Genomic DNA, 15,251 nt, shown 5'->3' with positions numbered 1-15,251 from the left:
TTTGGATCGTTTAGGATTGGGTAGTGTATCCCCAATCGCCATGCTCGGCTTTGTTTGTATTAAAAGTCTTTTGGTCAAATGTTGTATTTCGGTACTTAAGGTGGCAAAATGGGTCAATGTGGGACCCACTTCGTAAACTTAATTTTATTAATTAAACGTGCTAGTTTTATATATATGAATTCATGGTTAAAAGCGTTTTGGCTAAAGACATCGGGAACGGGTCAAACATTTTGGCATTTTAAGTAAAACGGGACAGCGGGCTGCCAGACAGGTTCTGCGCGCCGCGCAACCTGTTGGCGCGCCGCGCAACTGGGTCAGTCAGCAAAATTTTTTTTTGTTGTAAAATTTAACGGGAATTGTCGTGGTTTGGTTTGGGTTGTTACAAGTGGTATCAGAGCATGGTCTAAGGGATTTAGGTGACTTGAGATAGGTGCCTAGACTTAGACTTTTGTGTGTGCTTAATTTGTTGCGGGACTTGTAGGATTACGGGTCGGAATGGGTTTAGTTAGTGCCTTGTTTATAGGTTGACTAACGTTTATATTAGTAATGCGGATATTATTAATATGCTCTTGTGTTGTGATAGTAATTCTCGCGTGTGTTTGTACCGCGTAGAATTTTGGTTGTGTTTGTTTATATCATCGAGCGAGGCGGTCGTTGTACTAACAAGTCGATGCGGCGTGTGTGCGTAATAAGAACTTGCAGACCTTATTACGGGTGCAAATCGTGTCTAACAAGTGATGTACGACGAGTGTTTAGCAAGATGGGGTGGTGTTGTGCGTGTCGTTTTATACGTGCGTGGACTAATCGTTTTGCATTCTTTAGAATGACGACGCGAAACGAGACCGAGACGAATGACACGGAATTTAACGCTAGAGTTACGGCCGCCGTTGCGGAGCAAATGAGAGCGTTTCGAGAAGAAATGGATGGGAAGTATTCCGAATTCCAAAATAGGGGTGAAATGGAGCGTTGTCTTAAGAGCTTCATGAGGACTAGACCCCCGATGTATGATGGGAAACCGGATCCTTTGGTGAGTACGACTTGGGTTTCGGATGTCGAAGGGTGTTTTCGTACTATGGAATGCCCTCCCGAGAAAAAGACGAGACTCGCTACTAGTTTGTTGCGGGGTAGGGCGAAGGATTGGTTGGATGGCAAGATTGATCTTGTAGGTGGTGAAACGTTTATGACGTTATCGTGGGGCGAATTTAAGGAGGAATTCTTCGAGGAGTTCCGAACTTCAGCCGATTTATCGGAATTGCGTTGTGAGTTGCGAAATTTGCAACAGGGTTCTATGGACTTGAATACTTTAAAGACGACTTTTATGTCGAAGGCTCGTTTTTGCCCGGAATATTTGGGGAATGATCGTTTGTTGATGGAGGATTTCTATCGAACCTTGAATGATGACTTGAAAGGTAAGATTAGCCGGGGCTACGCGAAATCGTTTGCAGAATTATTTGCGGTGGCTAGAGGTTTCGAGTCTTATACGCGATCGAAAAAGGGCGAACCTTCAAGTGAGGGAAGGGTTGTTTCTTATGGTGCTCCGAGTAAGAGGACTAAGGGTCCGAGTGCGAGTACGAGTAAAGTGGTAAAGGGCGCGGTGGAATCTCGTGCGCCTAGATGTTTCAATTGTGGCGTTAGGGGTCACAAGTTGTGGGAATGCACGATGCCGAGAAGTGAAGGCGGAATGTGCTACTATTGTCATAAAGAGGGACATCGCAAGCCGGATTGTCCCGAGTTGGCGGCGGCGAATGCCGCAAGGAGACGTTGAGGTACGTTTCGTTTTGATAAATATGTCTTTGAATATTTATTTATGTGGCGTTTATGTTCGGACTTGTTAATTGCATAGTGATTTGCATGTTATGGTTCAGGGTGACGTTCCTAACGGAAGTACCCTATGGTGATGTTTGGTTGTTGGACGAAGGGCGTAAGACTTGGTGTAACCAAGCATTCCTTAGTATTTGGGGAATGTTACTACCAAGCCACGGAAATGGTTTTGGTGTTCGATTGTTTAGCGCGTGTTCGCTTTTGGTGTTGAAGTGATGAACCATGAGGTTCGTCGGGTGATTGGAACCTTTGAGGCCGAGTGTTTAAAATCTCGATGTGTGTTGGTAATGGAGTCTTTATGACGCGACATTAGGTGCCTCTTTTATACCTACTAGCGTGGTGTCGACTCCGATTGTGTTGTGGTTACATTGTACTTAGGGTACCGGGAGAAACCCGTAGGTACATGAGTGACTAGGTGAAACTTGACAAACTAAAGCAATTGGATAATTGCGAGGGTATGGTTTGTGTAATCGTGGTACACTTTTCGTTCGAAGTGTTTAAGGATTGATTGAAATCCTTCGTGTGCTCAAGGTTAGAGCAAGGTGTGGTGATGGGTCGTGTGTACCCAATTGTTGGTAAAGTCTACCTTTGGTAGCATCGTACGGGTGTACGAGTTGTGATATAGGAACGTGTTTCCAAGTGGGGGAGTCGCACTCCTGCGCGAGGAAAGTGTTAGTGTGATATTTCGGATGATGATTTTGGTAGATCTGGAATTTTTACCGAGACCTAGTTTTGGGTCGATTCGTGGTAGAGTGCGATTTCGGATAAATTGTACTTATGGTTTGGATTGGAATCCCACCGAGGCGGTAATGTGGTAAATCTCGTTGAGAGATAATGGACGTGTTTGGTGAGCAAGGTGAAATCCTTCGGTTAAGGAAGGTGTGTGTCGGGTTCTCTTTTGGAGAATTCTTGTTCGGTACCTATGTTTGATATAGGTGGTTCTTGCTCGATTATGGTATGTAGTTGATGAAGCATGACCTTCGGGGTCCGCTGACTTCATCGTGGTATTGATGATTAATGAAGCATGACTTTCGGGGTTCGCTGACTTCATTATACTATGGTTGCGTGATGGAGCATGATCTTTAGGGTCCGCTGACTTCATCATGGGAGTACGTGATTGATGGAGCATGATCTTTAGGGTCCGCTGACTTCGTCATGAGCGTGGTGTTGAGATCGGTGAAGCATGATCTTCGGGTCCGCTGACTTCATCCGGTATTGAGATCGGTGAAGCATGATCTTCGGGTCCGCTGACTTCATCCGATAATGAGATTGGTGGAGCATGACCTTCGGGGTCCGCTGACTTCATCAAGAGGGTTGTGTTGTGGGACGTGAATATCGGGTTGTTCGTATTCACAATATTTCGGGTAGTACGAATGTCCCTGTTGGTTGGGCTCATAGTTTGAGGTAGTGAATGTCGGGTAGTTCGGATTCACTAAGGTTCGGGTTGTACGGCCATCCTCGGTTATACTATGTGGTGGTAGTAGTGAATATCGGTTTGCGCGTATTCACGATGACTCGGGTTGTGCGGTCATTTCGTTGTGAGATATATGGATTGGGTTGGTGGATTTCGGGTTGTGCGAATTCACTAAGGTTCGGGTTGTTTCGACCATCCTCCATATGTGTTTTGGCTCGGGTTGTTTCGGCCATGTTGAGTTGTAATCTATTGGTTGTTTGATACACCAATGGTGGGGTCGTAAGGACCATGTTGTGGGAACTATCGGTCGTTTTATGCGTCGATGGTGGGGTCGTGAGGACCACGTGGTATGATTAGTGATGCGATAGCCGTGTTTCGCTCACATGTTTGTTACGGGTGTGACGATGGACGATTTCGTACACCTTGGGATTTGTGTTCCCATAGCCGCTTTGGGCGCTATCGGTTTCTAACCGTGGATTGTGTTGTTACGGTAGTTGCGTATTGGTCGTATTGCGCACTACAAGGGATGTTTAATGATTAGGTGATATCCGTAAGGATTCGTTTGGTTCGGTTTCATCGTTTCGGGTTGTTGACCTTAGGTTGAGACTTGGTTGCTTTTAGCGTTGTACTCGGTAATAGTACGCTAAGGGAGTTATATCTCGGTACGAGATTGGTTGAGTTTTCCCGATGTTAGGGAAGGGGCATGGTTGTAGTGCTCGGATTGTGGCTTTGATAAATCGCGGGTGACGATTTAGTTGTGGAAGGCGATTCGTTGGGAAAAAAATTGCTTAGGAAAGTCGGATTGGACTTATGTTGAGGACCGTAAAGTGGAGTCCGTTTGGTCAAGTGATGAGGATCACGAGGACGTGATCGAGTTTAAGTGGGGGAGAGTTGTAAGACCCGAATATTTATTTTGTATACTTGTTTATTAAAGGCATATGAGATCGGGCTTCGTTGAATACTTATATATATTAAAATTGGAAAAGAGCTGAATCTGTCAATCTGCGCGCCGCGCAAAGCGGCCGCGCGCCGCGCAAACGCGCTGACAGAACCTATCTTGTTTTATTTATTTTAAATGAAGGGTATTTGGGTAATTTCACATGGGGCCGGATTTGTGGGCATTATCAGTTGGTTTAGATCCAACTTTGGATCATTTCACATCCATTCATCATCCTCATCCATTCTTAGAGAGAGAGGGAGGTTTAGAGAGAGATTGGAGGTTTTGGTGAAGAAGAAGCTCGAATCGTTCAAAGTCTCGGGTTTTAAAGTTGTTCCTGTCGTTCTCGGCTACGCGGTGATAGTATTGGTAAGCTCAAACTCCGAATTTCATCTATTTAATTTGATATTCAAGTTAGGGTTTTGAGTTAATTTGTTGTAATACCCTTTTAGGTGATGAAATGGGTTTAGTGATGCTAGTAATCGGGTTTATTGTTAATTGTTGGTGGATTTTGGGTTGGTGAACAAATTGGCCATGTTTAGAACTTGAAATTTAGTTTAATCACTTTAGTTAGCGATTATGGAAGTATTGGAACCCATTGGAGGTTGTTTGGTTGACTAACTTTGACTTTGGGTCAAATTAGGGTTTGGTGGTGACTATGACCCGATTGGCGATTTAATGAGGTTTATAAACTTAAAATGGATTAAGTTGAAGTATAGAACCGAGTTAAATGTGTTTTGGTGTCAAAACTTGTAAAGGATGAGATTTTGACCTTTATGGGTCAAAATTAGGGTTTAAGTGTCAAAATGGGTATGACACGTGTTTGGCACTTGTGTTCGGGTTTAATTGGCATATTAGGACCATTCTCACTTGTGTTAGTGATTATTGGTTAGTTTGGGTACGGTTTGTGCTTGGAAGTGCATTTGGGTCGAAATGGCACTAAGTGACGAATTGGGTTAATTTGTGAATCCAATCTAATTGTGTTGTGGTATTTGTGATAATGGAATAGGTATTTTCCATCGGCGAGTTGCGGTTTACTTGGAAGCTTTCTTCAAGACTTCAAGGTGAGTGATAATATCCTATATGCATATGTATGTGTAGGATGGGTGCGGGTCGGGTGAAGTGATTCTCGGTTATAGAGCTCACTTCACATATAGGTGGATTTGAAGGACTTGTGTATGAGTCCAATTGGCACGTTTGTGTGTCTTGGTTGACCATCTTTGGCGAAGTACACGTTTGTGTGCACGTTATCACACTTGGTTGTGATTTGGTTGTTATAACCCTAATGGTGAAGGGTTGATATGGTTGTGTGGTGGATTTTATAATCCCGTGACCGTGGGTTTTAGTATTGTGAAATGAATCTCGGGTAGTGCGGATTCATGGTGACTCGGGTTGTTCGGTCACCTTATTTGAGGTAGTGAATCTCGGGTAGTGCGGATTCACGATGACTCGGGTTGTTCGGTCATCTTATGGTTGAGAAGTGAATTTCGGGTTGTGCGAATTCACAAGGCTCGGGTTGTTCGGCCAATGTTCGTGTGATTGAGGTTAAGGGGTTAACCTTGTGTATTATTATTATTGTATTATATTAATGTGTTGTTGTGTTGTAGCTAACCCTCCGGGTGTAGCTATTTGGCGATGTTTACTTTGTCGTTGGCGGACTATCTTTTGTGTTGTATCATTAGCTCGTTGCTTAGATCGTACGGTATGCTTAGTGTAGATGCTTTATACTTGGATGCTTCGGTATGCGGTATTTGTTTTGTGTGGCGTATTCATTTTATACATATATATGTATGTAGTATGTTATCATTCACTAAGCATTAGCTTACCCTCTCGTTGTTGACTCTTTTTATAGATACGATGCGGACGGTGGCTCGGGTAAGCGCGAGGACTAGAAGACTTGCATAGTTGCTTTAGTGACTTGCTTTTGGATCGTTTAGGATTGGGTAGTGTATCCCCAATCGCCATGCTCGGCTTTGTTTGTATTAAAAGTCTTTTGGTCAAATGTTGTATTTCGGTACTTAAGGTGGCAAAATGGGTCAATGTGGGACCCACTTCGTAAACTTAATTTTATTAATTAAACGTGCTAGTTTTATATATATGAATTCATGGTTAAAAGCGTTTTGGCTAAAGACATCGGGAACGGGTCAAACATTTTGGCATTTTAAGTAAAACGGGACAGCGGGCTGCCAGACAGGTTCTGCGCGCCGCGCAACCTGTTGGCGCGCCGCGCAACTGGGTCAGTCAGCAAAATTTTTTTTTGTTGTAAAATTTAACGGGAATTGTCGTGGTTTGGTTTGGGTTGTTACAAAGCACTAATTTTCCATTCACAATTTGGCAACACACAATTAGCGGTGTATCGAGATTTGTCCGTCTTTACAGGCTTAATTTGGAAGTTTTCTTCAAGACATTTTGTAAATAGAGTGTTTATGAACTCGGCCTTGTTCAAAAAATTTTGACGAACTTTAATTAAATCTGATACCCTATACATGGTTGGTGTTTGTGTCGTAAATTCAGGCTCTTGCTCTTGCTGACTCAATAGAGGTGGCATATTCCAGAATAAATCTTGCTTTTCTTCTTCATATTGATCTTCTTCGTCTTCGTCTCCGTCTTTTTCTCCATCTGAATCACTAGATGCGACAACAGATATCTCAAACGGGTGGTCTCCTTCTTTAATTTTACATACGTTTTCAACACCATAGTTAAACATATCAAACTCTTCAGTGTTTGGAGGTGGCATTTCAGGCTCTCCCGCTTCTAAATTATGAAGGTTTGGTTCAGTGACTTGTGTTGAGTGTGTTTCTGGGTTTGGTTGTGGTTGGAGTGTTTCTGGGTTTCGTTGTGGTTGGTGTTTTTCGTAGTTTCGTTGTGGTACGTGTGTTTCTGGGTTTCGTTGTGGTAGATTCATTCGTACTTTCTCAACAACATAAATATCAATCGGAGCATTTACAATTGCATATTGTAAGAACTCTTGAAAGTCTTCATAATCATCCGTAATATCAAAAACATGGTTATTATAAATGTATTTCATTGAAACAGGTGAATTGGGTGGCATTTGTATTTTTTTAAGAACATTTTTTAATAATATTCTCTGATTCCTTAGTTTTACAGGTGCAACAGGTAGTTTTAGCCGAATTCTAAAACAATCTTCGGGTAAATACTTGGGAATGTTGTTAATATACTCAAAAGAACCCCCACAACATATATGAACAACAAATTTATCTTCATTAACACAATTCATAAATATTTAGGTAGTGAAAAAAATGCTTGAAAATGTACCTTGTGTAGCCAATAATCACTGAAATTCTTTTGGAATGAGTTGTTAGAAAATGATAAATTTCAAGTTCCCGGGACATTCTTTATATAGGATCGAAATTCTATCCATGAAAATCTAGAAAATCTAATGAAATCTTATCCTGAAAATCCTTTCCTGATAAGATAAAGGCGCAAGGACGCAAGGACGCAAGGAGGATTGCGTACTTGCGCCAGTGTGTACGCAAGGTACCTTGCGCTGGCGTTTAAACATGTCATTTAACCGTGATAAAAATTAAAAGAATACGCAAGGACGCAAGAAGGCAAGGTCGCAAGGTACCTTGCGCCTTGCGAGGGCATTTTGTCAATTTTTTTTTTTTTTGGCTCTGGTGCAAGGGGTAAAAAATATTTGGGCATTTTGGTGATAACCCCAGCAAAATATGGAAGTTTTGAGGCAAAATCAAATTTTAAGCTTGAAAATTTCAAGTCCTAGTGGCAAATTCAAAAAATTCAAAACTTTAACACTGAAAATTTCAAATCAACTGGGGTGGGTGTCACCCCTTGCCCTTATGCAGCTTCGCCCATGCATACCGGGATGATTTGTTGTTCGTTTTTTACGTTCTTTCTTGTTTCTTGAATCAAACTTTTAATCACGTCTAATAATATTGCCGGTGGGTAGAATCAAGACTTATTTTAGCAAGGAGCTTATTTTAACTACTTATTTAGCTACTTTAGGCCGTTGTAGTCCATAAATAAGAATAAAACTTTATCATAGCTTGCATTCGATGCGGCTGATTCAATTTCTTCGCCGCCTGTAGCTATAAAGTTCCTTATTTTCATATAAGTTTCCGTTTTTCTCCCAAAAAAATGTTTCAAGCTCATTATAATTGCAGGTTACTCTGTATTTATTTTCAAAACATTTCATGTCTTCAGTTCTTAAGTTTCATCATAAACCAAACAGTCCATGATCATAAAAGTTATACAGATCGAAAAACACAGATTACTTGATGATCGAGCATGTTAACTGCTTACACGCCTTACCAAACTGAACCGAATCAATGTAAAATTCGTCCATTCATGACCAAGAAAAGAAAAGTAAATAAAAAAAAAACAAAATAAAACAAACTAGCAACATAAAATCATCCAAACTTTTTTCCCTGATCGAGTTACTCTTTACACTGCGCATATGGCTCAAACCCAGCAGCAGCAGCAGCAGCAGCCGATCCAGACGGACCACCCGCTGTCGGGTCCTTCAAGAAACCACCAATACTAGCCGGACCAAAAAACCCATTATGATGACCCATATGAAAAGCAGCAGGCACAAATGGATGCATACCAAATGGACCACCTGCACCAGGATCAGAACTAGTTCTCTTTATAAGCGGCTCACCCCTTATGGACCCACGTTCACCACCGTCAAACTCTCTGTAACGATGAAGATACACAGTCAACGGCTCGATATAATCATCAAACCCTAATTTACTCATTGCCCATAGCACATCTTCAGCTGTGATGGTCTTTCGTTGCTCACGCTGGCAACGATCGTTCGCTTCACCTGTCACAAAACTAATGTACTCGGACACACATTCTTGAATCGTTTCTTTCGCGTCGTCGGATATTTTAGCATGTGGTGGCAAGATCTTTCGCATTATTCGGATCACATTAGCTATCGGCATAAACCGATCTTGTTCTCGAACAGTACATTCATTATTATTGTCATCTGCAGATGAGTTGTTGTTATTGTTGTTTGCTTCTGGTAGCTTCAGCTTCATATCTGATTGTTGCATTCCTAGCCAATATAAATTAAAGTGTAAATAATTTTAATTTAACATTAAACTAATCCTTTTAGCAACATATATATATACTGTATACTTGATAAGTTAAAAAAAAAAAAAAGAGTAGAATGGGAAAACAAAAGAATGTGATGGTGTGGAAATATATTTGCATGGATGACACTTGTTGTATAATATTTGTCTTTCTTCAACCTAAATTCATACACACTGATATTAACACATATGACTCAGACTTAACAGTCAGAATGGATCAAACAGACCTCCATTGATATACATACTTCAACTCAATTGTGTATGTATAGTAGGAAAAAAATGCAACACCTGCTAAGCATTTTGGACTATTTCCATATCAACTTGGTCTTTTTTATTTAACAATCAAAATACATGTAAACTATTACCAGAATCCATGACAAATAACAGCAAACATTTTGCATTGCATGCACATATTTATTTAAAATGAATTAGAAATTTGTAGATGTATAATTAATTAATGGATATGATAAGTATGGTACCTGCAGATGTAGGGTGGATTGGGGGCCTGTGGTAGCCATGGAAACCTCCTACACGTTCCATTTTCTAGAGCCTTTTGAAAAAAGAAAAAAAGTTTGATATAATGTGGGAGGAAAAAGCATAAAAATTACTGTATTAAGTAGATTAAATATGATGAATGCATTGCATGGTTTGAGGTGGTGGGAAATATGAAGACGTACAGGTGGCATTAAAGGCGTGATAAACAAGAACAGAGTATTCGTTGATGTTGTATTAGTTAGTTAGGTAGCAGCAGAAGCGTTCAGGGACTGTGTTTAATTGGTTTAATTTTAGTTTTGGTTAATTAATTAATTAGGTGAATAACGTACATTTGACCGCCACCCTCTTTGGCTAATGCATGCACGCCCTTTTATTTTATTTAATGTCATGATTTATGACATATTTTGTCATCTCCTATTGTCCTATCCTATCCTATGTATACATCAAAGCTCAAACAAAAATACTTCTATGTACGGAGCATCTAGTACGAGGGATAATAATTTGTACTCAGTACATTACTAAGTTTAGCCATATGTTTGTATAAATGTATAATTAGTGGTATATGACTAATTTTGACCATCCATTTGGTATATATCTTAGTAATATGTATCGTTAAATGTGTAGTCATAGACGGAGCTTTTGATGGACTATAAAATTTATGTATTTAATATCTTTATGTAAATTGGCAGATAATTTTAGAATTAAAAAACTAGTAGCAAGATGTTAAGGAATTACAATAGTTACAACGACACAATATTTTCAATCAAAGTGACCGTAATGATCTACAACCATTAGTCATAAATTCGACCAAAACAATCATAATACATGACCACACACTTCACTCGAATATCTAACTATAATTCAACCCTAAGGCAAATCATCTAGTTATAGAAACCGGTGAACACAACGACCGTACCTCCGCAATCAGGAACAACCACAACCCTGACCTTGACATAGACAAAGCTCACCGGAGATTCACACCATTAATTTTCAAGATAGGCTGAGTTGCATGAAATTTACCAAACAAACAATGCAAGATACAATGAGTAGAATAGAATGAATATAGGGAGACTAGAAAACATCAAGAGAGGTAACATAGAATCACTTGGGTACTTCATGTAGTGAGGAAAAAACAAGACCGATGATACAATCAGCAAACACATCAACATTATTGCCATTTTTCTCTCGTCTATCAGTTTCTTTCCCTTTCTTTTCATTTCCACCATTTTTTGCCACAACAGAGAGAGGGGAACATGAAGAGCAAAAAAACTGCTTCAGTTTTAAAGCTTTCAATTTACCAATACGTTATGCATATGGTGTTTAGGCATTAAATTGCAAAAGGTCAAAGTCACCAGTACATTGTATTACATTAATCTTATATTACTATTATTACTATTACTATTACTATTAATATTAAATATTAATATTAACATGCTATTGTATGACACATATTCTTATAACAATATAACTATAACTATATAAAATATAGGATATAAGAGAATCCCAAGGGCTACGTATTTCTATACTTAAATTCAGTAGGTCAATTTATTCATGAAAATATGTAATTTATATTGAAAATAGAAATAATTACGCCGTTGGTACCTGTGATTTGTTCACATTTACATCATAACACCTAAACTTTTTTCTTTGCGTAGTTAGTACCTCAGTTTTGCTTAACTATCGTGGTTGACACCTCAACCTAACTCCAATCAAGTCTTAATGGTTAATCATTCACATGTGCCATGCATGTGAGGGCATATGTGTCAACAAGGTGTCTTAGAAACAAATTTAGAAGTTTTTCAAAATCAAAAATAATAGTGGCCATATTATTATAGCTACAACCCGTGGCCCTGTATTTATTTTATTATTTATAATGATCAGAATAATACGGAGTAACAGATAAATCATTATATAGATAAGAATGCAAAGACAGAAACGGTAAAACATAATCTACTTTATTATCTATATTGCCTACCTTATAGATAACTTCTTAACTAGTCCCTCCAGCAATTTTCGAAGTTCAGTTGCGTGCAACTCATCAAAAAATGTTGTCTGAATGTGATAAATAATGATATTTCTACAATCTTATTCTTGTATTATTTGTTAAAATCCTTTTTACTTGTTTAGTCCTTGGTTACTTTTTCAGGTTAAGTGTTTAACTGAAAAGGAGTGGTTGTGCATGTTCTTTCTAAATTCAAGGGGCTTTTTGGTGCATTTGAAATACTTGGAGCTCAAGGATTCAAGATGTCAAACCGGAGGGAGTTAACTGCTATTATTAATTTATATTTATACCAGGGGTTTTTGGGTGTGAATTCATTCGATCGATTTCTGTGTTTTTGTTTTCTCTCACAATTAGTTGAGTGATCATCTATTATGATCTTGTAGTTTCGATTTCTGTTTTGATTATACTTAATCAATCTTCTTCGATAATAGAAGATTGATGTTTCTGTATTTTTTGTTTGATTCAAAGAAGGATTAATCTCTGTTTTAGAGATTTGGTAATTTGTTGGTGATTGATTCGTATTACTTTACATGGTATCAGAGCGATTCGATCGTTTGTTTGGGGTGTTTCTTTCAACTGATTGTTGGCAGATTCTTGGTGATCTACTGAAAACCCTAATTTTGAAAAATTAGGGTTAGGGTTTGTTCATCTTGTCTGATATTGATGTACTAGTGTTTGATTGTCTTCCGTTGCTACTTGGTTTCTGTATTCTTCTACAAATTAGAGTTTTCACTCTAATAGGGGAGTCTCGTGTTTATTCGTACTTTATTATACCTAGACCAGATCTCTACGCCCAACTCTTGATCTAGATCCTTAAGATCTATGAATACCTGATCAAGCGTAGATTGATCTTGACCTTTATTTGTTAATCATCTTTACAGGTTGCCTGGCTAGTAGCCAGTCGTTTGTGGTTTGTTTCTTTTCCTTACAGGTGTCTGAACCGTGGATTTGTTGCGGTTTTATGTGCTAATTGTCTTAATCCTGTGCTAGTTTCTTTGTGTTCTACTTGTTATTTGATTTATTGTTTTCTTGCTTGTTTGTTTCTTCTGTGTTTTTATTATGGCTGGTGATGATGATGGTAGTTCTTCTATAACTTTGGTTAATAAATTAGATTTTGGTGATCCTCTTTATCTGCATGCTAGTGATACTACTGGAACTGCACTTGTGTCAATTAAATTGAAAGGAACTGAAAATTATAGTGTTTGGAGCAGAGCTATGCTTCTTGCTTTAAATACTAAAAATAAAAAGGGATTTATTGATGGAACTTGTAAAAGAAGTGATTATGAAAAGGATGAAGTTTTGTTAAATCAATGGGATAGATGTAATTCTGTGGTATTAACATGGATACTTACATCTATTTCAGATGAATTGTATTTGGGATAAATCTTTTCTAATAATTCTGTTACTGTCTGGCAAGAACTCAAAGAAACTTATGATAAAATTGATGGTTCAATTACATTTAATTTACATAAGCAAGTCAATTCATTGACACAAGGAGGTTCTAGTGTTTCTGAATATTATCATAAGCTAAATTCTTTGTGGAAACAATTTGATGCTCTTGTTAAGTTGCCTGAATGTGTTTGTACTGCTAATGCTGATTTTATTAAACATAACAGTGTAATGAAACTTATGCAGTTTCTTATGGGACTTGATGAGGTTTACCAGCCAATAAGAAGTAATCTTCTTATGACTGATCCCCTTCCCAATGTTAAAACTGCTTTTGCAGTTATTTCAAGGGAAGAGTCTCATAGGAATTTTTCTGGACATACTGTTGGTCAAAAGTCTCGAAGTTCTGCTTTTGTTGCTAAGACACCTAATAATGTTAATGGAAACAACAACTTTAATAGACCTAATAATATGAATAATACAAATCAATTTAAGAGGTCTGGAACTGTAAGGGGTCTTAATGCAAATTATAAGTGTACTAAGTGTGGTATAATTGGTCACACTGTGGATAGATGTTTTGAAGTTATTGGATATCCTCCTGGCTATATAAGAAAACCATTTAATCAGGGTGCTCCAAAATTTACTGCTAATAATAACAATTGTGTTTCTGATAATGCTAATGCTACCACTAGTAGTTCTCCTTTTACTGTTGATCAGATTTCAAAGTTAATGAGCCTCATTAATGATAAAGACAAAGGAAATTCTACTGCTGTTCTTAATGCTAATATGTCAGGTAGTTTTTGGAATAATAGCAGTAAATTTAACTCAAATTTTGAAAAATTCTTTTGTAATAACATGTTTTTTACAAATAATAAACATCATCATAAAGATTGGATTATAGATTCAGGAGCAAATCAACATATGATTTGCTCTGACGGTGATTTATTTGATGAAATTGATGTGTCTAATATGAATATTTTCGTGTCTCATCCTAATGGCACTCAAGCTAAAATTGTTAAAGTTGAGAATATTCAAATAAATGAATTTATAACTCTTTATAATGTTTTATATATTCCTGAATATTGTGTGAATTTACTGTCTGTTAATAAGTTAACTGTTGGTAACAGATTCTTTGTTGGGTATAATGAACAACATTGTTTTATTCAGAATTTGATGCTAAACAAATTAGTGGGGATTGGTGATGAAAAAGATGGTCTTTATATGTTTAAGAAAATGAATATTGGTAATTGTGCTAATTCTTTTTGTGGTTCTTTAAAACTTTGGCATCACAGACTTGGACATCCTGCAAGTCAAGTTTTAGTGGTCTTAAAAGAAAAATTAAATTTAAAAGATTCTAATTTTATTGAACCTTGTGAGATTTATCATAAGGCAAAACAAACAAGAGAACCTTTTCCTCTTAGTGAAAATAAGTCTGTTATGTTAGGTGATTTATTGCATCTTGATCTATGGGGTCCATATAAGGTGGTTAGTAAGGAAGGATACAAATACTTTCTTACTATTATTGATGATTTTACTAGAGCTGTTTGGATTTTTCCGATTAAAACCAAAGATGAAGTGTTTGACAATGTGAATTATTTGTACAATATACTTTAAAATCAATTTAACACAAAAGTTAAAATTATAAGAAGTGATAATGGGACTGAATTTGTTAATTCTAAAATGGATAATTTTTGTTCTAGTCATGGTATTATTCATCAAACCACTATTGCCTATACTCCTCAGCAAAATGGGATTGCTGAAAGGAAACATAGACATCTGCTGAATGTAGCTAGAAGTCTTATGTTTCAAGGGGGGATACCTCTTAATATGTGGACTGATTATGTGTTAACTGCTTGTTATTTGATTAACAGATTACCATCTTCTGTGCTGTCTGGAAAGTCTCCTTTTGAGTTGGTGTATGGATTTAAACCTAGTCTCTCTCATTTAAGGGTGTTTGGTTGTTTATGTTTTGCTACTGTGTTAAACAATTATAATAAATTCAGTTCTAGAGCTGAGAAATGTGTCTTTATTGGTTATTCTTCTGTTAAAAAGGGTTATAAACTTTTTAGTCTTGATTCAAAAATCATTTTTTATTCAAGAGATGTTAAATTTTATGAAACT

The 15,251-nt window shown here is 37.8% G+C and overlaps 2 protein-coding genes across 2 annotated transcripts; one reads left to right on the top strand and one right to left on the bottom strand.

Moving 5' to 3' along the window:
- Positions 1-8,587: 8,587 nt before the first annotated feature.
- Positions 8,588-9,787, bottom strand: LOC139862082 (nuclear transcription factor Y subunit B-6-like). The gene is made up of 2 exons (XM_071850630.1): positions 9,727-9,787; positions 8,588-9,210 (listed from the first exon to the last, which is right to left on the bottom strand). The coding sequence occupies exons 1-2, from the start codon at positions 9,785-9,787 to the stop codon at positions 8,588-8,590; spliced, it is 684 nt and encodes a 227-aa protein (XP_071706731.1).
- A 3,016-nt stretch (positions 9,788-12,803) lies between these two features.
- Positions 12,804-14,744, top strand: LOC139864525 (uncharacterized). The gene is made up of 2 exons (XM_071853107.1): positions 12,804-13,076; positions 13,218-14,744. The coding sequence occupies exons 1-2, from the start codon at positions 12,804-12,806 to the stop codon at positions 14,742-14,744; spliced, it is 1,800 nt and encodes a 599-aa protein (XP_071709208.1).
- Positions 14,745-15,251: the final 507 nt, after the last annotated feature.

The sequence above is a fragment of the Rutidosis leptorrhynchoides genome, chromosome 8 (genome assembly GCF_046630445.1).
Source record: "Rutidosis leptorrhynchoides isolate AG116_Rl617_1_P2 chromosome 8, CSIRO_AGI_Rlap_v1, whole genome shotgun sequence".
In the NCBI taxonomy this organism is placed as follows: Eukaryota; Viridiplantae; Streptophyta; class Magnoliopsida; order Asterales; family Asteraceae; genus Rutidosis; species Rutidosis leptorrhynchoides.
This window is presented reverse-complemented; position numbering and strand designations above follow the sequence as displayed.

Coding starts and splice junctions, on each gene's coding strand:
- LOC139864525 (XM_071853107.1), top strand. CDS start 12,804: ATGGCTGGTGATGATGATGGTAGTTCTTCTATAACTTTGGTTAATAAA. Junction 13,077..13,217: donor GGGATAGATGTAATTCTGTG/GTATTAACATGG, acceptor AATTTACATAAG/CAAGTCAATTCATTGACACA.
- LOC139862082 (XM_071850630.1), bottom strand. CDS start 9,787: ATGGAACGTGTAGGAGGTTTCCATGGCTACCACAGGCCCCCAATCCAC. Junction 9,211..9,726: donor AATCCACCCTACATCTGCAG/GTACCATACTTA, acceptor TATATTGGCTAG/GAATGCAACAATCAGATATG.